The following is a 27540-nucleotide window of genomic DNA, read 5'->3' on the forward strand; positions in this document are numbered from 1 at the left end:
CCCACTACAGCATTTATGGATCATAAATGACGCTTAAACCATTTTTCACAAATATCAACAAGGCATCACTTGAATGACTGTGAAGGGGGGTATCCAATTACAGGTGAACGTTTCTTGCGATTTTTCCTGATGATTCACCCGTATTTTTTTACAATTTGGTGGCCTGTAAAAAACTACATTGAGGAAATGTCAGTTGGGTGTCTGTTTTTTCCTATCTAATAGACAGGAAAAAACAGACACCCAACCGACTTTTCAATAACTGAATTCCACCAATTGTCTCCCAAAAACACACAGGTTCAGTGAAAGCCTGTGTGGCTTCCGTAGAAACAGACCCGTTTTCGGGTGAAAACAGGGCTGATTCTGGGGATATGGTTTTGCCTGCCTGAAGCAGGTGAAACAAAATCCCCTATAAACCGAGTCTCACGCCAACTTATCGAGGCTAATTAGATATCCCTCAGCGAGATAATTAGAAATGGTGATTAACCGCGGCTAACTGGATACCCCTTAAGTGGGAAAAGGGTACTATGCCTTCCCATCAAGTCCCTGACATGTGCTGTCTGAATGCCACAGATGAAGGTAGCCCAACGCCTTACTAAGCAACTTTATAGTAGTGTATAGATTTTTGCCCACAACCTTTATGTACAGTAAGATTACCTTTTGTATCACCCGTATTTATTTATTCACTAATAATAGCACCATACCAATATCTACATGGAAGTATAATTTTCACTGGCAGCATGAGTATTGTATTTTACTTTCTATAGGCTCTATTCAGGAACAAGTTTGGTATTGTCATGATCATTATCAGGCAATATCGGCACAACATTTTTTTTTAACACTTTAATATCACAGCTATTCAGCATAAAACTTCACGGAAACAGCGGGGAGATAACACGATTCTGGTATGAATGGTCGACCATGTTAAGGTCTACATTCATTAGGTCGACCACTATTGGTCTACATAGACATAGAAACATAGAATTTGACGTCAGATAAGAACCACTTGGCCCATCTAGTCTGCCCCTTTTTTTTTATCCTTTAGGTAATCTCAACCCTTTTTGAACCTTAATTCTTTGTAAGAATATTCATATGCCTATCCCAAGCATGTTTAAATTGCTCTACAGTCTTAGCCTCTACCACCTCTGATGGGAGACTATTCCACTTATCCAGTACCCTTTCTGTGAAGTAATTTTTCCTTAAATTTCCCCTGAACCTCCCCCCCTCCAGTCTCAGTGTATGTCCTCGAGTTCTAATACTTCTCTTCCTTTGAAGAATGTTTCCCTCCTGAACTTTGTTAAGACCCTTGATATATTTGAAAGTTTCTATCATGTCTCCCCTTTCCCTTCTCTCCTCCAAACTATACATGTTAAGATCTTTTAGCCTTTCCGGGTACGTTTTGTGATGTAGGCCATGCACCATTTTAGTTGCCCTTCTTTGTACACTCTCTAATGTATTTATATCCTTCTGGAGATATGGTCTCCAGAACTGGACACAGTATTCCAGATGGGGCTGCACCAATGACCTATACAGTGGCATTATCACTTCTTTTTTCCTGCTACTGATTCCTCTCCCTATGCAACCAAGCATCTGACTTGCCTTTCTCATTGCTTTGTTGCATTGCTTTCCTGCCTTCAAGTCACTTGAAATAGTGACTCCTAAATCCCTTTCCTCCTCAGTAGTTTCCATTATAGTACCCTTGATACTATATTTAGCCTTTGGGTTTTTGAGACCCAAGTGCATGATTTTGCATTTTTTAGCATTAAACTGTAGTTGCCACGTTCTTGACCATTTCTCAAGCCTAGCTAGGTCATCAATCATTTGTTTTACCCCTCCCGGTGTGTCTATCCTGTTGCATATCTTTGTATCATCTGCAAAAAGGCATACCTTCCCTTCAATACCATCTGCAATGTCACCAACAAAGATATTAAAGAGAACTGGACCAAGTACAGATCCCTGGGGTACTCCACTGGTAACATTTCCCTCCATAGATTGCACTCCATTAACTATCCTGCAACCAGGTTCTTATCCATTTAACTGTTTTATAATCCACCCCCGCGCTTTCAAGTTTATTTAGCAGTCTGTAATGTGGGACAGTGTCAAATGCCTTACTAAAGTCTAGATATGCTACATCTACAGCTCCCCCCTGATCTATTATTTTCGTCACAGAGTCAAAAAAGTCAATAAGATTTGTTTGGCATGATCTACCACCAGTAAATCCATGCTGTTTTGGATCCTGTAAGTGGTTTGATTTAAGATATTCCACAACTCTTTCTTTTAATATTTTTTCCATTACTTTCCCCACTACTGATGTAAGGCTTACTGGTCTGTAGTTACTTGCTTCTTCCTTGCTTCCACTTTTGTGCAGTGGAACTACATTTGCTCTTTTCCAGTCCTCTGGAATGGCACCTGTATTTAGTGACTGGTTAAATAATTCTGTTACCGGTGTAACCAGCACATCTTTTAGCTCTTTGAGTATCCTTGGGTGTATCCCATCTGGTCCCATTGATTTATCCACTTTTAGTTGTGAAAGTTCTGTTAGGACCTTCTCCTCTTTAAATGTACTTTCATCTACCTTATTTTTATGAATGTCCTTGCAACTTAACTGTGGCCCCATCCCTTCTTCTGTAGTAAATACTGAGCAAAAATAATTATTTAGGTGATCTGCTATTGCCTTGTCTCCCTCCACCAAATTCTCACTCTCTGTCTTAAGTCTTATTATTCCTCCATTTGATTTTCTCCTTTCACTTATATACTTAAAAAAAGTTTTGCCCCCTTTATCTACTGACTGGGCCATTTTTTCCTCAGCTTCTGCCTTTGCACGTCTGATCACTTTCTTAGCATCCTTCCGTCTGTCAAGATACACCTCTTTGTCGTTATTATTTTGAGTCTGTTTGTATTTCCTAAAAGCCATCTTTTTTGCTTTCACACTAGTTGATACTTCTTTTGTGAACCACACTGGCTTCCTTTTCATGGTGCTTTTCCTAACCTTTTTGATACAAAGATCAGTTGCACTTAGTATTGCACTTTTCAGTTTTTCCCACCTCTCCTGCACTCCTTCCAAGTTCCACCAGTCCGCCAATGAATCACTTAAACATCTCCCCATTTTTGCAAAATCAGCATTTCTAAAATCCAACACCTTTGTTTTTGTGTGACAGGAGTTGGATCCTGTCTTTATACTAAACCATACTGCTTGATGATCACTGGATCTCAGGTGCTCACCCACATATATGTCGGATATCCTATCACCATTTGTAAGAATTAAATCTAATATTGAATCTTTGCGAGTGGGCTCCGTCACCAATTGCTTGAGAGATGCTCCCTGTAAGGAATGTAGAAATTTGCCACTTGTAGCTGAATTTGCAAAAGACCCCTCCCAATTTACATCAGGTAAATTAAAGTCTCCCATGATTATGACTTCTCCCTTTAAAGCCATTTTAGTGATGTCCAACAATAGGTTTCCGTCCAAATCCTGCCCCTGGTCTGGTGGTCTATAGATCACCCCAATGCGAATAACATCCTTCTCCCCGGTTTCTTTGGTGACCCAAAGGGCCTCAGTTTTGTCTTCAATATTTTGTATTAAAGTAGCATTTATGCTTTTTTTCACATACATTGCTACCCCTCCTCCTATTCTTCCTATTCTATCCTTCCTAAATAAATTGTATCCTGGTATAGCTATGTCCCAGTCATGATTTTCATTGCACCATGACTCTGTAATTGCCACAAAATCCAGGTTATCCCTTGTCATTATCGCAATTAGCTCTTGGTCGACATGGACTAATAATCAACATGGTCAACATGAAAATGGTCGGCATGGGACAGGCCGACACACGAAAAGGTCAACATGTTTTTTTTTTACTGTTTTTGGTGTCATTTTTTCTGTAACATGACCAGGAGCCCCAATTAGTGTACCGCGTACGCTGCGCTCAGCACAGGAAACCGTTCCCAATCGTAGTCCATGTGGATGGTAAAGTATGAAAAAGTTAAAAATCTATTATTATTATTATTTTTAAAAGCCATGTCGACCTTTACATGTGTTGATCTGTCCTGTGTCGACCATTTTCATGTGTTGACCATATGTCCATAACACGCTGTTCCTGCAAAGTTTTAGAAGGCTTAATTTTAGGAAATCCAAAAACAAAACCTTCTGTTTTTGGTTCTGCACATGCTCAGTCATGCTCTTTCTTAATAATGTAAATATTCTCCTATTCGCATTGTTAATTCTGCATGGTGACAAGTGCCAATTACATGCCCAGCTTCGGCCTCTCAAAGCTTCTAAACTGATTAAAATGTGTATATAGGCTTTATATTAGTCTGTATACATTTATATTTATGTGGTTTATATACATTTTATATATAAAATGTGTATATAAATTTATATATAATACACATAAGTATAAATGTATACACAGGGGCGGATTTAGGGGTGAGGGCACCCCTAGGCACAGCAGTAGCGGCCACCCCCCACCTGCCTAATTTTATATTTATTGATTGGTTATAAGCCTTCATTTGGTATCCGGACTCTAGGTCGACAACAAAAAGGTTGACACACCTTAGGTCGACGCCAATTGGTCGACACACCTTAGGTCGACATGGATAATAGGTCGACATGAACAAGGTCGACATGGAAAAAGGTCGACATGAGTTTTTCACAATTTTTTTCTTTTTTGGAACCTTTTCATACTTAACGATCCACGTGGACTACGATTGGAACGGTAATCTGTGCCGAGTAAAGCGGAGTGGAGCGAAGGCACCATGCCCGAAGCATGGCTCGCTTCGCTCGCCATGAGAGGGGACGCGGTGCACTAATTGGGGTTCCCGGTCACTCTACGAAGAAAACGACACCAATTTTTTTTTAAAAAACTCATGTCGACCTTTTTCCATGTCGACCTTTTGTCCATGTTGACCTTTTGTCCATGTCGACCTACGGTGTGTCGACCAATTGACGTCGACCTAAGGTGTGTCGACCTTTTTGTTGTCGACCTGGAGTCCCAGACCCTCTTCATTTGATGATAGCCAATTTAACAGAATAATAAAAAAACCACTATGACATTTTTTGTATTTTTAATTATGTATCCATATTTACTAAGTGGGACAGCTTACAGTGGCATATGTATGTCATATCCGGAACGCTGCAAAATATATTCACTGTAGTGTACTATATGTCATCTTGAATTTAATGTAAAGGGGTATGACATACGGGTTCAGCATGAAATCCCGACTGTCGGGATCCTGACCTTGAGCTTCGGGGCTGGTGACAACCGAAATAATCTATTCCCCCTTGGGTGGTGGCGTGGACCACAACAAAGTGGGGTTTCTGTGAATTTCAATGGGTGTAGGGATTTCAGCGTCAGGATTTCGACTGCCAGTATCCCGACTGTCGGGAATTTAACTGTGTCCCATTTTGTAGATACTGGTACTTTTTGGGCTGACAGTACCAACACAAGCATCCAAGTGCTGTCCCCAAACAAGTGGCGCCCCTAGGCACGTGTCTCATGTACCTGATGGGAAATTTGCCACTGTGTACACAGACTAATATGAAGCCTACAGTATATACACATTTTAATCAATTTAGAAGCTTTGGGAGACTGGAGCTGGGCATACAATGTTGCTCATATCCTGCAGGGACTGATGGAAAATGTTCCCTCTGTCCTTGCATTTTTCTTCCAAATTAAGGATTTTCTTTATATAACAACATTCTGATTTGGCATTATATGAAGATTTTTTTGGGAAGTTAAAAGTTTTCATGCTTGCTGAATAGCATAAAACGTGAAACCACAGTACAGATCAATGGAGTGATCCCTACTATGCAATATTCAGCGAGATGGGTATGAACAGAGAAGATAATTGCTCTATATTCTACATTAACCCTTTGCTGAATAGCGGGGTTGCATTAAAAAAGCAGAAATATTTATTTCTGCATTTTTTAGCGAGAAAATGATCATCCTTAACAAAGCTCTATGAGATGGTGAAGACACATTGGCACAGTCAGATTATCCTACACATCTACCCTTTGTTTAGGTTATGTCTAACACTCTATTCTTTAGGTCATAAAGCAATGTGTTTACACAGGAACACATTTTTTACCTGTGATATTATCACCTTAGTAACTCTTTGTAATCCTCCTAATTTAGCTTTCAATCCACGCACATATTCAGCTACAGCAGAGATCCTGCAGGAAAAACAGAGCTCCTCCTCAATGCAGATTATTTTCCTCTCATATCTGAACTGTGGTAATGTCGCTACATGAACTGGAGATGAATTCCCTGCCGTATCAGGGATGTCTGCTAGTAGTGCCTTTCACTGTGTTACTGTGTGGGGAAGACACTGGCCAATCTACAGTATGTTCTGCTGATTCCCTCCCGAATCTCTGAGAGTCCAGTAATCCCATTATAGCCTGGATTCTGTTACAAGAAACATGTGGGCAGTATCTCCAGACTGCATTTCTGCATTTTCTATACCTGTATACAATTCTAGGAGATGTAACCCTAAAGGAAATGAGACTTGATTGTATCATGGTATACTGTAATGTGCACCAAAGGCTTTCATTGATTTCATATTAGACACTATATAATACATACCCAGGAAGGCTAGTAACAGTGCATAAGGCTGCTGTCAACTGGGATGACAGGTGATACACCTGTGTTGTGTGAAGGTGGTAAGTGTACTAGGTAAAAGCACCTCTTAGACGAGGTAATTACACATCATAAATTGCCCTGTGTCTCTACTAAGAGTAAGCATGTATCTATCTTCTAGACTGCTATCTGATAGAAGTATACCCAGGAGGTTATTGGGGGAAGACACAAATCGATCATGGGCTGAATACCCAAGTTCAGGCTTTTACCAAAGTTTTTATAAGAGAGGAAATCATTAAGAAAAATATCAAGAAGCTTTATTTGTAAATAACAACAAATGAAGATTAAATAAAATACACAATTTAGCCACTGAAATATGCATATTTCTGTCCTTCATTTACCATTCCCAGTATTCCTTGGTATGTACAGTCTACATAGTGCAGACAGAGTTATCTCTGGTGTCTGCTAGATACAGGGTAACTACAGAGCCACTCATGTATATCTGGCATAGACTTGGCTAGGGGACAGGCATGTCTCTTGTCATACATCACGTCAACAATGTGTAATGCTGTGACAGCTTTATACATGCTTCATATCTCAATAGGAGAAGAGCAGCAAAGGATTTCTGGGAAGGATGGACAGCGGGCATTTTCAGGGACAGATAGAACTGTGCAAACATTTGGTTGTATGTAGCACAACTCTCACACTATTGTTTACCATACACATGCATAGTGTAGATGTGTGCTCCACAGATCTGATGTGCCAGTGCACATAAATATAATTAACAGCTTCTCACTATAGGGTATTACTATACCAGTACTAGCATATCAGATTTCAAAACATGCTGTATATATTCACCAATACATGCCTATTATCTATCTATCTATCTATCTATCTATCTATCTATCTATCTATCTATCTATCTATCTATCTATCTATCTATCTATCTAGCTCTATCATTGTGCTTATATGTGACGCTAACAGCATACGTTCAGCCACTGATTATACTGTAATGAATAAGTCTGTCTTACCCCATATTTTCTGCTCCTGGAGGTGACTGGAAGCCTCTCTTTATTTCCTGTCACTGAGCTCATGGTGACCGGACAGGTGCAGATTTATACAATGTACATCCAGCTCTGTGTTGGCACAGATACGTGAGTCCAGGAGCCGCCTGGGTAATACAGATTGCAGAGTTGTGCGGTCAGATCGGTGCAGTAATGCCTGTGAACAGCGCTGACACACCACCGGTCCACACAGGAGCCTCCAATCACATCATCCTCACCACACTGCTTCCACAGCACCCGCTATATGGCCATAGCTCCCCTAGCCCAGGGCGCTCTCCTCCACACACATCGGTGCAGCCGGGCACAGAGAGGGCATCTACACACAGCTGCTGGCACTGGCACAGGAGTGAGTGAAGTATGCCTCTGCCAGCCTGCAAGTCGTTTCCCGCACAGGAGAGTTATAAGCGGTCCATCCCTCTCCTCAATGCCTCTCTAGTCAGTGCCTCTCTCCTCAGTACCCACAGAGTGCAGCACTGGAGAGACCGTGTGTCTGGTAGGAGTCTGTCGGATCCTGCTGCTGCTCCTTTCAGCCTTTGGTCTGAAAAAGGGGCAGTCTGCCTATAAAAGGCACCTAGGTGTCCGGCTGCTGAGGGACCTGCGCTGCTCCCTCCTGTGCTCCAGCCGTGCTGCTGCTGGTTCAGGAAGGATTGCTAGGACAAGCTCACATCCCCGATCCCCCTCCTTCCTCCCGCCTGGTGTAATGAGCTGGGCTGGGATGTGTCCTTGCATGCGGTATCCCAGCAGCAGCAGCACACCTTGCCTGACACTTACTGGCGGTGCCTGTAGTGACAAACCCCGGGCTGCCGCTGGTCTCCCCTCTCCTCACCCCTGCTTGCTGCCTCAGAGGACGCTCGTTATGTACATCTAAGGGCAGAGGCTACTTGTTAGCTGCTCATAAAAGAGAACAATTCATGTATATTGGAATTCCAGCCTGTTTGATGCCTGCTTTATTAGAGGCTGGGCTTGCCTTAAACGAGCTCCAAAATGTGCTTATAATGCTTATAGTCATAGTGAGGAGCAGTCAGATGTTGCAGGATGCCCCCTGACTCCATATTGCATGGCTTTGTTCATAAACCGTCCTGGGGTGTTTTACTTTTGCTATGAACAGCGGCCAAGAGGTGAAGGAACTGAAGTGGAGATGTTAAACAGATGCTACCAGGACACAAGTCATGAATTAGCTAGGCTTCCTTGAAGAAATGATGTAAGAGATCTCAGTGCTTAGCATGCAATACATGCTAAGCATCAGTCCAACTTATTCACCATAAATTACCTTGACATTCTCTGAGGCAGACAGTTTTACCACACTATAATCTACACATAAAGATATATTATTTTAGATACATACACGCAGTATTAGAATAGGGGAAAATGGGAAACACGCTACTAACTATAGGGGGAGATGTACTAAGTTTTGGAGAGTGACAATGTGGATAAAGCTAAAGTAGCAGCCGATCAGCTGGTGCTTTATGTTACAGGCTCTCTGAACAATGATAGGGGTTGATTGGTTGGTAGTTTATCGCTCCCTACTTTATCACTCAACAATGCTTTTGTAACCCCTTCCCCCCTCTCTGTTAACAGAATGTTTCCCATTTTCCTATATTCTATTACTGCATGTACATATACAGTATCTAAAACAATATATATTTCTGTGTAGATTATATTATGCTAAAACTGTCTACCACAGAGAATGTCAAGGTAATTTATGGTGGGAACATTTACTAAGCAGTGTTGTACCCCTGGGGGTACATTTACTAAGCAGTGGGTAAGAGCGGAGAAGTGAGCCAGTGGAGAAGTTGCCCACGGCAACCAATCAGCACTGAAGTAACATCTATAATTTGCATACTATAAAATGATAGAGAGCTGCTGATTGGTTGATGGGGAAATTTCTCAACTGGCTCACTTCTCCGTTCTTATCACTGCTTAGTAAATGTTCCCACCTTAAATTACCTTGACATTCTCTGTGGCAGACAGTTTTTGCTAACCACAGAGATCCGCTGGGACACACAATTCGTCAATTTATAATATACAACAAAAATAACTTTATTAAATAAGCAGACATTTTCAGCCACTGCTTTCAGTATGATAGATGTTACAAAACAAATAATTGTTACATTTTATTTTCCTTGAATCTTTTTTTCTTTCTCTAATGTTATATTTTATGATTTGTTAAGCCACCAGATTGGCTTAAGGGATCCACTGCAAGTGATGGTCTAAAACTTGCATTATGACCTGTGGAAGAAAGGAAGTCTTAAGCAAGGAATGGGTAAGGTGTCAGAAACCTAGTGTGGGAAGCAGCAGCAGCTTTATTTTCTCCACTGCCTCAGGGCATTTATGAAAACTGCCTCAACCAAACATGTTCAAAGTTAACATGCTGCGAGTTTTCTGTGTGTCATGTGCTCATCTGCCACCAGTAGCGGATCTTGCCACGGGCAAGCAGGACTTTTGCTTGGGGCGCCGCCTTCCGGAGGGCGCTGGCGCCATCCGGAGGGCGCCGCACCGTGGCAAGATCCGCCACTGCTGCCCGCTGTGTCCCCCGTCCGCCTCCGCTGCCTGCTGCCGTCCCCGTCCGCCTCCTGTGAAGGGAACTAGACGCTATGCGTCTAGTTTCCCTTCGTGGAGAGTAACTTTGCTGAGCGGTGCGCAATGACGTCATCGCGCACCGCACAGCAAAGGTCCTCTCCACGAAGGGAACTAGAAACATAGCGTCTAGTTTCCCTTCGTGGAGAGGACCTTTTGCTGTGCGGTGCGCAATGACGTCATCGCGCACCGCTCAGCATTCAAGCGGCGCTAGCAATGTACAGGGGGCGTAACTGACCACGCCCCCTTTATTAGGCCACGCCCCTTTTCCTGCCAGGGGCGCCCTTGAACCGGCCCTGTCTGCCACCTACAGTCTCAACAGCTGAAAGTTATTGCATAGCACATGGGGCAAATATACCAGTAGATCACTGGGGATCCGGTCTGAAGATCGACACTGTCTAGGTCGACAATGTTTATGTCGACCACTATAGGTCGACAGTCACTAGATCGACAGGGTTGGAAGGTCGACAGGGTTTCTAGGTCAACATGTGCTAGGTCGACAGGTCAAAAGGTCGACATGAGTTTTTCAAATGTTTTTACTTTTTTTGAACTTTTTCATACTTAACGATCCACGTGGACTACGATTGGAATGGTAAGTGAAGCAAGCCATGCAAGGGGGCACGGTGCACTAATTCGGCTTCCCGGTCACTGTATGCAGAAAACGACACCAAAAACCAAACAAAAAACTCACGTCGACCTTTTGACCTGCGACCTAGCACATGTTGACCTAGAAACCCTATCGACCTTCCAACCCTGTCGACCTAGTGACTGTCGACCTATAGTGGTCGACCTAAACATTGACGACCTAGACACTGTCGATTTGATGATCCACACCCAGATCACTGACATGCACATATTGATACACTGTTGTAGCAGTAAATTAATTAGAGCTAGGTACACACTGGACAATATATCATCCAATATATCGTTCCAGCACGTATCAGAAAGATATGTAACGTGTACATCGTCTAGTGTGTACCCATGAAATGCACACTCCTGTGGGTTGATAGCAACATCCCCCATGCTGCAGAATGTCATGCGTATTCCCCCCCGTAGGACCTGGCATCGTAAGTGTGTATGCACTTGCCAGAGGCGTATCTAGGGTAGGGTGAGTGGGGCACGTGCCCTGGGAGCCTTGGCAGACCCAGGAGAGGGGGGCGCCGCCGGCGGCCAGGGCATCATGCCCCACTCACCCCTGTCAACCCTAAATGTGAGGGGAGGAGAGTGCAGCGTCTCTCCCTCCCCTCACCGCCGCTGCCAGCAGCGCTGCTGTGTCCGGTCTCCGGCATTAGCCAATCAGAGCTTGCGGACCGGATCCTGTGGCTGCCGGTCTGCGAGCTCTGATTGGCTAGCGAACCGGCGCCAGACAGCCGCCGGAGACCTGGAGCGGTGAGGGGACGGAGAGGCGCTGCACTGCGTTCTCCTCCCCTCACATATCATCAACAGGGCAACCGGTGAGTGACCATGGGGGGGGGGAAGGGTCGGCGGCGGCAGCGGCACATTGGGGCATGTATCTCGCACCAAATGGGGCATGTAACTGGCACTGAGTGGGGCCTGGCACTGTGGGGCATGTAACTGGCACTGTGGGGCATGTATCTGGCACTGTGGGGCATGTATCTGGCACCAAATGGGGCATGTAACTGGCACTGAGTGGGGCCTGGCACTGTGGGGCATGTAACTGGCACTGTGGGGCATGTATCTGGCACTGTGGGGCAATGTAACTGGCACAGTGGGGCATGTATCTGGCACTGTGGGGCAATGTAACTGGCACTGTGGGGCAATGTAACTGGCACTGTGGGGCATGTATCTGGCACTGAGTGGGGCAATGTAACTGGTACTGTGGGGCAATGTAACTGGCACTGTGGGGCAATGTTACTGGCACTGTGGGGCAATGTTACTGGCACTGTGGGGCATGTATCTGGCACTGAGTGGGGCATGTATCTGGCACTGTGGGGCAATGTATCTGGCACTGTGGGGCAATGTATCTGGCACTGTGGGGCATGTATACGGCACTGTGGGGCATGTATACGGCACTGTGGGGCATGTATCCGGCACTGTGGGGCAATGTAACTGGCACTGTGGGGCATGTATCTGGCACTGTGGGGCATTGCATGTGGCACTGTGGGGCAATGTAACTGGCACCGTGGGCCATTTTCAGTGACCACACCCCTTCTGGAGCATGGCCACACCCCTTTTGGTGTGTGGCCACGCCCACTTCTTCTTTTTTGTGTTTTTATTTTATTTTACTTTTTTTGTGTGTGTGTGTGTGTGTGTGTGTGGGGGAGGGGGGGGGGGGACATTTTCCATCTTGCCCTGGGCTCCGAAAACCCTAGCTACGCCTCTGGCACTTGCCTCACACTGGGTCAGATCGGCAGCGATGTCGGGCCGGGTACACATTGCTTAGTGTGTACCCAGCATTAGACATGTTTTGGCTAAAAGTGGTGTCAGACAGTCACTTTGTGCTCCCAGCATATAACTGCACCTGGAGAACATAATTTTTACCATCCTTATACTGTACCTGCTTGTCATATAGTGAACAAGTTCTCAAACTCTGTCCTCAGGACCATGTTTTCCAGGTCTCCTCACAGAATCGCAAGTTAAATAATTAGTTCTACCTTTGGATCTTTTAAAATGTGTTAGCGAGTAATAAATACACTTGGGCACCTATTAGGTGACCTGGAAAACCAGAAACTATTTGTGATCCTAAGGAGTGAGTTTGATAACCACTAATATAGTGTATCTGTGGCAGTATAAGAGGGATCTGGTGTTTATTCTGAGCCTCAGAATTTGAGGCCGGAAGCAGGCATAAGAGAAGATACATGCAATATCCCTGAGGCAGTTGTATGCTGGATGCAGAAAGCTACCGATTATACAGTACAATTCTCAGCACTTTCATGACATTTTCATCTACATACCTCCCACGCAGTGGGCTCGGTGGCTCTGTGCTCTCGCCACAGGTTCTATTACCACTCTGTGGGTGTCGTGGACATCCATGAGTGGGAATAGTCCCTGTTAGTCGGCATGTCGACTGTAAGGCTTTTGAATGCTTGGGATTCCTGGTTCGTCATGGTGACCGCCGGGATCCCGAGTGCCCATCACATCACTTGGTACATCTCAGGGACCGGCTCCTTTCAGAGCTTCTGTGCCTGCCTGTGCCAGATGATGCATCTGGCCGATGTGATCGCATTCTGCAATGCAATGCTGAGCTCTAATATTGCGCCCAGATTGCACTGCAAATACAATCAATGATAAATGGACCCCAAGGATCTTCCCATTATACTTACCAACAATGGCCTGCAGATTACCAGGAAGGCACAAGGCTTTACTTCACCTTTCAAGCGAAATGTAAAGTTTGAAAGTTTAAATAAATTGAATAATAGCCTCAACTGTAATATCTAAATACTTATATGTATATTGCCTAGGCTAGCATAAGCCCAAATCCTAAATCTGAGGTCAAAAGTATGAACCTTAGTCCAAACCTAACCTACCTCAACATCTGACTATAGTGAGTCCTATTATAACTCTGATCTTGCTCCTTAAATGCAAAACATTTAGAGGGAGATGTATCAACTCTTCTGAAAAGGACAGAGAAGTTGCCCATAAAAACCAATCAGCTTATAGTTACCATTTTATAGAATATATTTGATTGTTTTCATAAAGCTGATTGGTTTTTATGGACAATTTTCAAAATTTTTCCTCTTTAAATGGTTGGATGCATCTCCCCCTCTTTATTAGTGGGTAATTCCCACCCTGTATCTGATTTGCAGCAGTGACAGCTGGAGGTGCCTATTCTCTCTAATTCTGTTAATGCAGAGGCATCACCAGTATTAGAAAATAAGAATTATGATTTAATGATTTCAAGTGGCAGCAAGTGAGAATGGCCTTTTTTTTAAACATGGACACAGGACAACATTTTTTGGGGTAAGAAGGCACCTAGACAAGCATGAATGAAACATTGGGAAAAAATATGTAAAATCACTTGAGGCCCATCATATGATTACCAACTTCTTTGAATTTTTTTAAACATATGCTGTGTACTAACGTGACATAGGGCCTTATTCAGATTTGTTAGCAAACCAAAAAAGCAAGCAATTGGGCAAAACCATGTTGTACTGCAGGTGGGGCAGATGTAATGTGCAGAGAGATTAGATTTGGGTGAGTTGTGTTCAAACTGAAATGTAAATTGCAGTGTAAAAATTGAGCGGTCGGTATTTACCATGCACAGAAACAATATAACCAACCCAAATGTAAATCACTCTGCACATGTTACAACTGCCCCACTTGCAGTGCTACATGGTTTTGCCCATTTGCTTGCTTTTTTGGTTGCTAACAAACCTGAATAACCCCCATAGCTCCCACTTCTGCTATTTTTGGATGTGGCTAGCAGTTAACCCCAGGCCTTAATGCTGCACAGTACTGGTTCTTATTTATATGTTTCTGTAACTCTGTTCATCAAGCACACCGAGTCTGGGCACTTGGACATTAATCAGGTAGGACAGGGTTGGAATGATTGGTTATGGTCGGGAGCACTGACACATTACTTACTAGGAAATGGTCCAATTACTGTTTCTTACTTGTGTACAGTTTACCTGTTGGTCATACCTCCCAACTGTCCAGTTTTCGCGGACAGTCCTGTTTTTTGGGGACTGTTCCGCTGTCCCACCCTCGGGCCACAGTGTCCCGCAGTTTGGGGGGGCAGTTGGGAGGCACCTGTCAATCACTGCTCTGCCTAGCAGAGCAGCGTTGAATAGACGCTGTGCGCATCAATGGAGACAGAAGGAGAGGGGGCATGCCAGCAGCTCACAGAGCGCTGGACATGCCCCCTTAGTGAAGAAAAACGGGGGTGTGACCAGTGATTGCGGCACTGCCATGAAGCCACGCCCCTTCTACATAGGTCCCCTTTTCGCTGCGCGCGCATGACTATAGTGTCCTGCTTTCATTAAATGGAATGCTGGGAGGTATGTGTTGGTGGGAGCTGACTCGCATAGATGATCATAAATGAATCAAAAATGTAAATTGATGGCATGAGACCCAATTCAGAGAATTGATCCAGGAAGGTAACCCCGAGCAAGACAAAAAAGGATGTGCTTGCCTTACCCTGAGATCTCCATTCATGCACTAGACATCCTGCAATGTGCATTTTTCCTTGTAATTTACATATTTATACTATGTTACATTTTCTAATCTACTTTATAAAAATGAAAATCTGTCCTTCTGTCTGTTTTTCTGTACAAATCCACAGTTTACAAGCGAAGATCATGAAATTTCACATACAAGCGTATTAAAACATGACGGACGCAACTAAAACAATTTGAAATCCCTAGAACCCCTAGGGGGGCAGATAGCAGCACAGAGTATATCATGAGACAGCATAACTCCGGAATTGCTGGACCCATGTACTCAAAAAATGGTACACATGTGCCTTCCAATCTGCCAACAAACACTGTTGGAGGAAGACACCCCAGCACCCTTAGGGGTGAGGCAGCAGCACTAAGTATTTCAGCAGACAGCATAACTCTGGAATGCCTGCAGCAATTTACAACAAACTTGGTACACATATGACTTACACTCTGGAAACAAACACTGTGGGGGTCAGACACCCCGAGCACCCCTAGGGGTGGGACAGCAGCACAGAGTATGTCAGCAGCCAGCAAAACTGTGGAAGGCTTGGAGCAATTTACACCAAACTTGGTACACATCTGACTTACAATCTGGGAACAAATTCTGGGGGGGGTTAAACACTCCTATCACCCCTAGGGGTGGGACAGCAGAACAGAGTATTTCAGGATACAGCAAAACTACGGAAGGCCTGGAGCAATTTACACCAAACTTGGTACACATCTGACTTACAATCTGGGAACAAACTCTGTGGGGGTTAGACAACCCTAGCACCCCTAGGGGTGCACAGCAGCACAGAGTATTTCAGGATACAGCATACATCCCGAATGGCTAGACCAATTTACAACAAACTGGGTACACATATGACTTACACTAGGGAAAAAAAACTATGCAGAGGTCAAACACCGCTAGCACCCCTAGGGGTGGGACGGCAGCACAGAGTATGTCAGCAAACAGCATAACTGTGGAAGGTCTGGAGCAATTTACAACAAACTTGGTACACATTTGACTTACAATCTCGAAAACACCCCTAGGGGTGGGACAGCGGCACAGAGTATTTAAGGAGATAGCATAACTCCCGAATGGCTAGACCAATTTACTGCAAACTGGGTACACACATGACTTACACTCGGGAAACAAACAATGTGGGGGTCAGACACCCTAGCACTCCTAGGGGTGGGACAGCAGCACAGAGTACGTCAGCAGACAGCATTACTGTAGAAGGCCTAAAGCAATTTACACCAAACTTGGTACACATCTGACTTACAATCTGGGAACAAACTCTGTGGGGGTTATACACCCCTACCACCCCTAGGAGTGGGACAGCAGCACAGAGAATTTCAGGAGACAGCATAACTCCAGAATGCCTAGACCGATTTACAACAAACTTGCTACACATATTACTTACACTCTGGGAACAAACACTGTGGGGGTAAGACGCCACTAGCACCTCTAGGGTTGAGGCAGCAGCACAGAGGTTTTTTTTTAGCAGACAGCATAACTCTGGAATGCCTGGAGCAATTTACCACAAACTTGCTACACATATGACCTACACTCTGGGAACAAACACTGTGGGGGCAACACACCACTAGCACCCCTAGGGGTGGCCCAGCAGCACAGAGTATATCAGGACATGCATGATATGTCAGTGATGACAGGGCGGCATGGGACAGGGGCTGTGACATGATGTGAGGAGGGGAATGGAGGTAGCACAAACCCACACACTGAGAGTTATATAGTGGAAGTAGCATGGTCCCCCAGCAGCACATTGGGTTTTCAGTGTATTGAAGTGTATAACATTTTACATGCTTTTTTATACTATGTTATTTATACTGTGTGTTTAATATTTACATTCATTTTTGTAAACAAACATTCTTAAAATCCCAGGCAACGCCGGGTAATCCAGCTAGTACAATATAAATTACAGTCAGCCCATCCTGACACTGATGCCTTTCAACTCCGAGCAATGTGCAACTGCGAATATCACTTTTGGGCAGCATGGATGGTGTAATGGTTAGTATTACTGCCTCACAGTACTGAGTTTAGGGGTTCCATTCCCACCATGGCCCTAACTGTATGGCATTTGTATATTCTCCCCATGCTTGCGTGGATTTCCTCCGGGTTCTCTGCTTTCTTCCTGCAATCCAAAAATATACTGCTAGGTTAATTGTGTGAGTGAGTGTGTGTGTGTGTGTGTGTGTGTGTGTGTGTGTATACATGTGATAGGGAATATAGAGTGTAAGCTCCACTGGGGCAGGGACTGATGTGAAAGGCCAAATATTCTCTGTAAAGCGCTGCGGAATTTGTGTGCGCCGTATAAATAACTGGTAATAAATAAATAATAAACAAATCACTCAGAATTATGGTAACACAACACTGCAGATTGTCCCAGGCAAATCTGTGCAGTACAAGAAAAATTCTGCAAGGTTGGAGGTTGTGAGGTGCAAAATGGCCTGAACTCAGGCAAATTGCTGTCATCGCACAGAACTGGTGCCAGGCCATTTGCCTGTATACTACATACCAGTTTCCCATATTTGCTGTATTCACACAGAATCTTACAAACAGGGTTTTCCTCCCTACCATATTCCATGTCACCAGTGCACTTCTCCCTTGTCACTATCTCCCCTTTAGCAACTCTGACTCATTCAGATCTGTGCGTAAACCTGATGGTGTCGGATCTGCATTGGCGCAAGACCCATCCTGCATATGTGCAGAATGGGTCTTGCAATGTTGATCACAGCCCCATCAGCCGCAGCATGATTGACATGCTGCAGTGTCTGGGGGACGGAGCGAGGCCGGCACCTTGCCCATTCTACAAAATGGCGTCATCGACCTATTTTGTAGATCTAGGGTCTGCGTAGTCTGACACAGACTTACTGGACCCGCGTATCTGGGTCTGGCAGCCTGCCTTAGCAAGCTTCAGTTTACGCATGCTAACCAGTGCCTAAAGACCGTTGGTCGCAATGGTAATTCGAGGCTGCGTCAGATGCAGCATTTGGATCTCGTTATGATGCAGGAGGATTTATCTCCTACAGGCGCCTCCTGCCTCAATTACATTTTAATTACACGGAATTGTACAGCCGCTTCCTTGTGGCTATGCAATTCCTTACAAATATTAATCAGGCCCTCAGCCTGTTTACCCATACGTTGGGTACAGAATAAATGAGTACTGAATTGAAATCCATTCACCAGATATCTGTCCTTCCCAGGCTGGTGTGATATTTATTGATTAGTATGCTATGGCATTCTACTGTGTATTGTTTTTAAGAGCTAATTAATTACCTGTTAATGTGAAAGGTTTTCTATGTTTCTCTGTATGGTGCTGCGCTCATTTTGTGGCACCTTAAAAAAATTTTTTTTTAACTGAATTGCCCTATGCACCCTTTCTTCACTCCAGTGTGACCGCAATCTGTCAGTCACAGACTCCCCAATACAATAGTAAAGAAAAGAAAGGTATAGGCTCAGGGGCTCTACAAGGGCAATGGAGTGTAAGTGGGGTATGCAGACATGGGGCACAGTGAGAATTCAGGGTCTACAAAAAAAGGGTACTAATGAATTAGTACCAATCAGGCGCTCCAGACTGAGCTGGTTCTCTAAGCTGCTGTTAAAGGGGTATTAAGTCAATCGCCCCAACTCACAAAATAGAAACATAGATAAGAAAAAACAGTGCTAAAAAATAACTAAATACCAGGTGTAGTTAAAAAATACAAATCACATTCATTTAATAAAACATACAGTTTCTGACAGATTCAAAATAACCACAATGGTGTTATATAAATGAGCCTAATAAGCCAATCCCTCGACTTCTTTGCTTTTCTAAAAGGGGCAAGTCAATATATGTAACCGTTGTGGTTATTTTGAATCTGTCAGAAACTGTATGTTTTATTAAATGAGTGTTATTTGTATTTTTTAACTACACCTGGTATTTAGTTATTTTTTAGCGCTGTTTTTTCTTATCGAGAATTCAGGGTCTGCCTAAAGCATATAACAGGTAAGGAGTCACGCAAACCCTCTAGTAATAAAATGTACTTATCATAAAGGTAATAATAGTCAGTGGCGCCTCCAACTTACTTTAAGTAGGGGGGCTGCCGCTACCCCAGCCCGGAGAGGAGATATGGAGCCAATGTATTTGGCAGTTGCTGGGACCTGCGCATCCTGCAGTCCATAGAAGCCGGATTGGGCTGCGCAAAAGGCAGGGAGTGGCTTTCTACAGGAAGCTAGCTCTATGCCTATTGCAGCCTGGTCTGGCAGTCATCCAGGGAGAAAACACCTCTCAATGGTACTGCCTTGTGTGTCTGTGACTAACAGGTAGGACTTTCAATAGGAAGTCACTGCCAGTCACAGTGAAGCTAGAGCATCAGACTGCATCTGGCTTCACTGTCACTAAGTGGTAAAATCCGCCACTGAAATTCATTGTCCTATAATAATAATATAGAATTTATAAATTTAGTTGTTATTTCTCACATTCTCCCAAAAACGTTTTAGCAGCAGTTATCTGACTTGAATCACAGTATTTTCTATACACTGCAAAATACACAAACTTACATGCCTACTTTGTGCAATTACACATTGTTTTAAGTGAAAAGATTTAAGAGCAAAGCTAGCAGTACTACCTATGCAGATATTTGTATTGGTCAGTAAAAGATGTTTCGTAGCTCCGGGGCATAAGTGGGGCTAAGTAGTGTTGGCACCAGGTGTCATCCAATAGCCCTCCCACCAGAAAGGGGCGTGACCTAGTGGAAGTCCCCCTTTACATCTCAATAGGGGGCATGGCCTCGTGGGCATTCCCCCCCCCCCCCCGATTATGTCACTCTGGGGGCATGCCCAGCTGGGCTGCCTCCAGAGAATCTTGCTGCACTGCTGGCTCCTTCGCACTGCAGGATAATGTCACACTGCAGCACCCGGCTACCAGTCATTGCAGAGGTGCCAGCATTTTGGTGTCACCTCCTGGAAAGGTGACACCTGGGTGCCGGCCAAACTCCCCTTGCGACGCATCTGGGGCTAAAGCTGGGTACACACTAGACGATATATCGTCCAATCCGGCACATCAGACCAATATATCGTGCACATGATCGTCAGGTGTGTACGGACTATTGCAGATCATTCATCACATCTTCTGATCGGCTTGCAGTGCAGGCCGATCAGAAGATATTTTGAATGACACCATTATTCTGGATGTGGCTACTGAATGTTATAACTCGCAATCCTGCACTATATCATTCAGTATGTATGGAACGGCTGATGTATCGGTACATTGGTCAACCCATTGGCCGACAACCACATTTTCTAGTGTGTCCCCAGCTGAAGAAGCATCAATGTGTCTATAGTGCACTGTGGTGGAAACATTTTTTTTTTTTCATTTTGCAGGGGTTGGTATTATTAAAAGAGATAAAAGGGTGGAGATGGTACATTTAAAGGATCAGTCTGCTGTGCAGGAGGAGAATATCCTATCTGTTCCTGAAAAATGTTTGCCATCAGAGATCCACTTGGTTTCCTATTCATAACTTTAATGGGATGCATTTTGCTCTTTCATGTTGCACTTTTCATTGAGAGTGCATTTCTAGGTGTACTTCAATCAACTTACTACAAAGATTCAAGCACAAGGGCCCTCATTCCGAGTTGTTCGCTCGCAAGCTGCTTTTAGCAGCTTTGCACACGCTAAGCCGCCGCCTACTGGGAGTGAATCTTAGCTTATCAAAATTGCGAATGAAAGATTAACAAAATTGCGAATAGACACTTCTTAGCAGTTTCTGAGTAGCTCCACACTTACTCGGCATCTGCGATCAGTTCAGTCAGTTTCGTTCCTGGTTTGACGTCACAAACACACCCTGTGTTCGGCCAGACACTCCTCCGTTTCTCCAGCCACTCCCGCGTTTTTCCCAGAAACGGTAGCGTTTTTTCGCACACACCCATAAAACGGCCAGTTTCCGCCCAGAAACACCCACTTCCTGTCAATCACATTACGATCACCAGAACGAAGAAAAAACCTCGTAATGCCGTGAGTAAAATACCTAACTGCATAGCAAATGTATTTGGCGCAGTCGCACTGCGGACATTGCGCATGCGCATTAGCAACTAATCGCTCCATTGCGATAAAAAAATAACGAGCAAACAACTCAGAATGACCCCCAATGTCCTCTCCTCATGATTTATTTAAGTACTAAGGGATCAATTCATGAAGTGGCTACAGGTAGTTACCACTATATATTACATGATATCTATGTGATATATGGTTGCATTATGTAGCCATTCAGTAAAGCTTACTAGTCTGGTGGCTCCATTAAGTGGGCCCTCTGCAAGCCCAGGAAGCAGCACGAAGACAGGTCTGATAAGGCTTCTTCATACTGCACATGCACCAGCAACGCCACGGGCGTCAGGGTCCACTCACCTCACAGGGCGGATGCTGGACACAAAGGGGTGGAGCGAAGGAGATGGAGTAGAAGCAGTGAACGTCACTGCTCCTTTCCTCTGCAGAGGTCTTCTTCAGCTCATTTCACCATCTCTAAATGGCAAAATGAAACAGAAGCAAAACAGAAACAAGAAGCTTCTGTTCTTCTATGAATCGCTCTCCACATACCAGTGTATGGGGAAGCAATTCTAATATTAGCTGAAGAAATCATAGACTTCTCCAAGGTATGCCCTTTCTAGAATAAGCAGTTTCTGTAGGGATTCATGAAAAATGGCATTTCACTGCTAAATAAAAAGACCCCTAAATCATGCTACACCAACAAGTATTTTGACTAAAAATTAATTAGGTGGTTATAAAGTGTTAGCAGGCTTACTACGATTATATGCTCCTACTGCTCCCTCCAAGGATATTTCCTATAGTGTCCACCAACCCTCAAAACTGGATGATTACTGGTATGGCGCCAGGGGAAAACAGTATGATGAGTTTTTCCTTCGCCCATCGCCACCATGAGATATTTTTCGGCTGGATACAGAGGTGGTACAGGCATTACATGCGGGGGGAAGGGGTTGGGGGGGGGGGGGGCACACCATGTTGGGAATTTCAGGCTCCCAGCATAGATGATATTGAATACTGAAAGGGGCATGACTATTCTATGTTGGGGTCATGGCTTATGCCTCTTTTGGAGGATTGGTATTTTGTAGGCCCCCTCTCATCGTCCTGCATGTGCCATACAACAGCATTATGCAATTAATAAAATGCTTTATTTACCCTGATTACCTATTAGAGTACATTTCTGGGGCTGCATCAACAGTGCACATGCAAAATTAATTATGGGAAGAATAATTAAAATCTTCAATATTATATTTGCCTGTTTTCGATATATACAAATCTTAGAATAAAATGATAAAAATGTAAAATTCATTCTGGTAGGCTAATAATAATTCTACAAATACATAAAATAAATAATTTCTAGGTTATGAATACTGCATACTTGCCTACCTGACCCTCTCCATGAGGGAGAAAATGCTCTGTTCCTGGACTTTCCTGGTAATGTATGATTGCCATCACCTGTGGTGAGCTAGTTCATTGATAAGAAAGGTGTTTCACCACAGGTGATGGCAATCATACATTACCAGGAAAGTCCAGGAACAGAGCATTTTCTCCCTCATGGGGAGGGTCAGGTAGGCAAGTATGGAATACTGACCAATATTGCGGTATATTGGGGTATATTAGGGTATAACTCTGGCTGTGATGTTGTAAATGAAGCATTGTCAATGTAAGAAGTATTACAGGTAGGTTATTACACCACTAACAAGTTGTTAAATGTATAAAAATCCCCTATAAGGAAGGCTAAAGTCATTGTACCGTTTCAGTGGCAGCACCACTCGTTCTTCGCAGACCGACAGACCATTTCCAACATTTTGTTTCGTGCTACAGTACGTTATATCACATTAAAAGGCGTATTTATCAAAGCTCAGAGAGAGATAAAATGGTGAGAGGTAAAGTACTAGCTAATCAGCTTCTACCTTTTACAGGCTGTGTTTGAAAAATTAATGTTAGAAGCTGATTGGTTGGTACTTTGGGTAAGATGTACTAAACAGTGAAAAGAGTAGAGAAGTAAGCCAGTGGAGAAGTTACCCATGGCAACCAATCAGCATGGAAGTAACATTTATAATTTACATACTATAAAATTATACAGAGCAGCTGATTGGTTGCCATGGGCAACTTCTCCACTGGATCACTTCTCCAGTCTTTTCACTGCTTACTAAGCTTAGTACATCTCCCCCTTTATCTCTCACAATTTTATCGCTCTCCGAGCTTTGATAAATACCCCCTTAATTGATAATGATCAGTAGTTTTAGTGCTGCCAGCCAGATACATAAAACAGTAATTACTGTTTAAATCTGAAGTCCTGAAACAGGTTTCCATGTTTGGCAATGCAATGTATTTATTTTTCAGAATAGGTATATGTTATGTATGGATAATCTCCTTGTGATATCAATGTTACCTCATGGCTGACAGAAAGACACCTTTTATTTATTTCATTTGCCTTTTCCTGCAGTTCAGTGACTTTACCCACCATCACATTCCTGGGTTTTTATTTATCAGTAAGATAAACCTTACACAGATGGAAACAGAAAATGAATGTCAGAGTGACAGCACAGTATTCCCGTCATAGCATCAGTACAAGCAAGGAATACAACATTGTCTGTCCGCAGCAGACACAATCCGTGGGGAATACACTGAGTGTCCTTGCAGCAAGCAACGGGTTGCATTCCTAAACAAAGCAACATTTATCAGCAACGAGTTTATGAGGACGCAGCGCCCTCTAGAGCAAGTGAAATAAATACCTTTTTGACTTTTCAGTGCCCACAGAAAAGACTAATGCATTTCATATATATGAACACTGACGTATTACACATTGGCCCTCATTCCGAGTTGATCGCTCGCAAGGCGATTTTAGCAGAGTTACACACGCTAAGCCGCCGCCTACTGGGAGTGAATCTTAGCTTCTTAAAATTGCGACCGATGTATTCGCAATATTGCGATTACAAACTACTTAGCAGTTTCAGAGTAGCTTCAGACTTACTCTGCCTGTGCGATCAGTTCAGTGCTTGTGGTTCCTGTTTTGACGTCACAAACACACCCAGCGTTCGCCCAGACACTCCCCCGTTTCCCCGGCCACTCCTGCGTTTTTTCCGGAAACGGTAGCGTTTTTTCCCGCACGCCCATAAAACGGCCTGTTTCCGCCCAGTAACACCCATTTCCTGTCAATCACATTACGATCGCCGGAGCGATGAAAAAGCCGTGAGTAAAAATACTATCTCCATTGTAAAATTTACTTGGCGCAGTCGCAGTGCGAATATTGCGCATGCGTACTAAGCGGAATTTCACTGCGATGCGATGAAAAATACCGAGCGATCAACTCGGAATGAGGGCCATTGATGTATATTGAGGGGATCATGGGAGTAATTCCAAGTTGATCGCAGCAGGAAATTTTTTAGCAGTTGGGCAAAACCATGTGCACTGCAGGGGGGGCAGATATAACATTTGCAGAGAGAGTTAGATTTGGGTGGGTTATTTTGTTTCTGTGCAGGGTAAATACTGGCTGCTTTATTTTTACACTGCAATTTAGATTGCAGATTGAACTCACCACACCCAAATCTATCTCTCTCTGCACGTTATATCTGCCTCCCCTGCAGTACACATGGTTTTGCCCAACTGCTAAAAAAGTTCCTGCTGCGATCAACTCAGAATTAGGCCCCATGTCAAACGATATACAATGAAACACCTGAGAAAGTTGAGGGCCTGCTGGGGTTGCTATGGACAGAAAATAAGTACCAAAGGAAATGTCAATGGTGATATTTGGCAGAAAAGCCTGATTATACACACCTTCTCATGCAATGATCTGTAATATCATAAAGGAAACAATTGGTCTTAAAAGCACAAAAAACAAACCACAAAAAAAAAAACAGGACATCATATTATTACATTATAATGCATATTTATGTATGTTCAAAGCGGGTGTGGTGTGCATGGTCGACAGTAACTAGGTCAACCACTATTGGTCGACAGTAACTAGGTCAACAGGGTCTCTAGGTCGACAGGGTTTCTAGGTTGACATGTTCTAGGTCGACAGGTGAAAAGGTCGAAATTAGTTTTTTATGTGTCTTTTTGTGTCGTTTTCTCCGTACAGTGACCGGGAACCCCAATTAGTGCAGCGTGTCCCCTCGCATGGCCGTTTCACTCGCCATGCTTCGAACAAGGTGCCTCGCTGCACTCGGCACAGGTTACTGTTCCCAATCATAGTCTGCGTGGATCGTTAAATATGAAAAAGGTAAAAAAAAGAAAAAATTTGTGAAAAACTCATGTTGACCTATTGACCTGTTGACCTAGAACTGTTGACCAATAGTGGTCGACCTAGTTACTGTCGACCAATTTACTGTTGACCTAGAGACCGGATCCCGTTCAAAGCTGCTGAGGTTAAATGGCTTCCTCCAGGAAATACCAGCACTTACACTTGAATACAAATAAAAGGTACAATTCTCTGATGGATATAACATGGGCATACACTATATAATAATCTGCCAGATATGGTTGGTTGGAATGAAAATCTCGTAATATATGAGAGCAAATGACAATTGACCATTTGCTCCCAAACACTGGAAAATAGACAAAATCTGTCCGTGATTTAACCAATTTGTATGAACAACAGTTTTTGTCTGTTTTTCAGTGTTTGGGAGCAAATGGTCAATTGTCATTTGCTCTCATCCATTACCAGATTTTCATTCCAACCAACCAGATCTGTCATATTATCTGCCAGATAATTGTATAGTGTATACCAAGCTTTATGGTGCCCATACACTTGTGTAATGCCCCATGACGCAACATCGCGGGGCATCGCACCGGCAGTTCAGGTGCGATTTCATCGCACCTGAACTGCCAAAGTGACTACCATGCGATCATGCGATAGATCGCATGGTATTCATGTGATGGGCACGTCACCGCCGAGTAGGAGCGGCCTCTGGCCGCTCCCGGCGGGTGCCCATTGCGCATTGCAGTGCGATATATCGCATGTATTTTAAAAACAAATGCGATCGCACTGCGATGCGATAAATATTAAGTGCAGCACTTACTATTTTGCGATGTGATATTAGAGCAGCGTGCCCGCACATTGCTTCGCAGGGTGCTCAATATGTGCATGCACAGATGCGATCGAAATCGAAGGATTGTATGCTATATTGTACAAGTGTATGGGCTACATTAGACTTCATTCCAATAAAGCTAGGTATACGCTATACAATTATCTGGCAGATAATCTGGCAGATCTAGCTGGTTGAAATGAAAATTTGGTAATAGACGTGAACAAATGACAATCGACCATTTGCTCCTAAATACTGGAAAACGAACAAAACCTGTCATTCATACAAATTAAACACAAATTTAACTAACTTGGATGACCGACAATTTTTGTTTGTTTTCCAGTGTTTGGGAGCAAATGGTCAGTTGTCATTTGCTCTCATCCATTACCAAATTTTCATTCCAACCAGCTAGATCTGGCAGATTATCTGCCCAGGGCCATTTTAACAGCAGTGAGGGCCCCTGGGCACAGCAATACACTGGGGCCCCTACCCATCCTCCATGGGTGGGGGTGCTATCAGCGGCAGCTTTGATGTCCTGCGGGCGGTATATTCTATCTTCCACTCAGCATGTAGGACCTGGAGCAGTCATTTCTGCTAATTACTTCTTTAGTGCACAGATGGTGCGGGAGGGAGAACACTAAACTGTAAAAGGGGGCATTAGGCTGAATGAAGGGGCCCCACCCGGTACATGACTTCCTGGGTGGTATAAGGTGTTTAATACGTAAGGGAGGGGTCGATAGTGGAGTAGGCTTAATTTCATCATTTTCTAGTGAGACAGCAGCTTGCTTGACTGCAGATATGTCAAGTTCCTGGAAAAAGATTTCTTAGCTTTGCATGGGATAGAAAATTAGAGTGTCTCACCTGTCAGGGGGTACTGGGGACTTGGGGATCAGAGTTCAGGAGCCAGAGCAATCCACCAACAAACATATAAAACTGCATATTAGGCGTGTGGAGCTTGAGCAGGGACCAGCTGCTTGAAGGCTGATATCTCTGGTTCTGGGCATAGTAGAGACAAGCTGCCAGTGTCCACCGAAAGTGGAGAGTCCCAGCTTTTGAGCTTACCCTCAGAAAAACTCTAAGTCATACAGAGCCCGAGATATCTGGCTGGGAAGAGCAATTAACAGGCTTGGATGGGGACCACTGCTTTGAAGTTGGAT

At 43.9% G+C, this 27540-nt stretch overlaps 1 protein-coding gene across 1 annotated transcript in view; it reads right to left on the minus strand.

Annotated features, from left to right (window-relative positions):
• The window catches only part of KIF26B (kinesin family member 26B), a 707075-nt gene extending 698664 nt beyond the window's left edge, over positions 1 to 8411 (minus strand). Inside the window, exon 1 of the mRNA XM_063917809.1 lies at positions 7604 to 8411. Coding sequence (XP_063773879.1) covers positions 7604 to 7666 — 63 coding nt within the window. The 5' untranslated portion in view covers positions 7667 to 8411. The remainder of the gene's footprint in view (positions 1 to 7603) is intronic.
• Positions 8412 to 27540: the final 19129 nt, after the last annotated feature.

The sequence above is a fragment of the Pseudophryne corroboree genome, chromosome 4, assembly GCF_028390025.1.
Source record: "Pseudophryne corroboree isolate aPseCor3 chromosome 4, aPseCor3.hap2, whole genome shotgun sequence".
Classification (NCBI taxonomy): Eukaryota; Metazoa; Chordata; class Amphibia; order Anura; family Myobatrachidae; genus Pseudophryne; species Pseudophryne corroboree.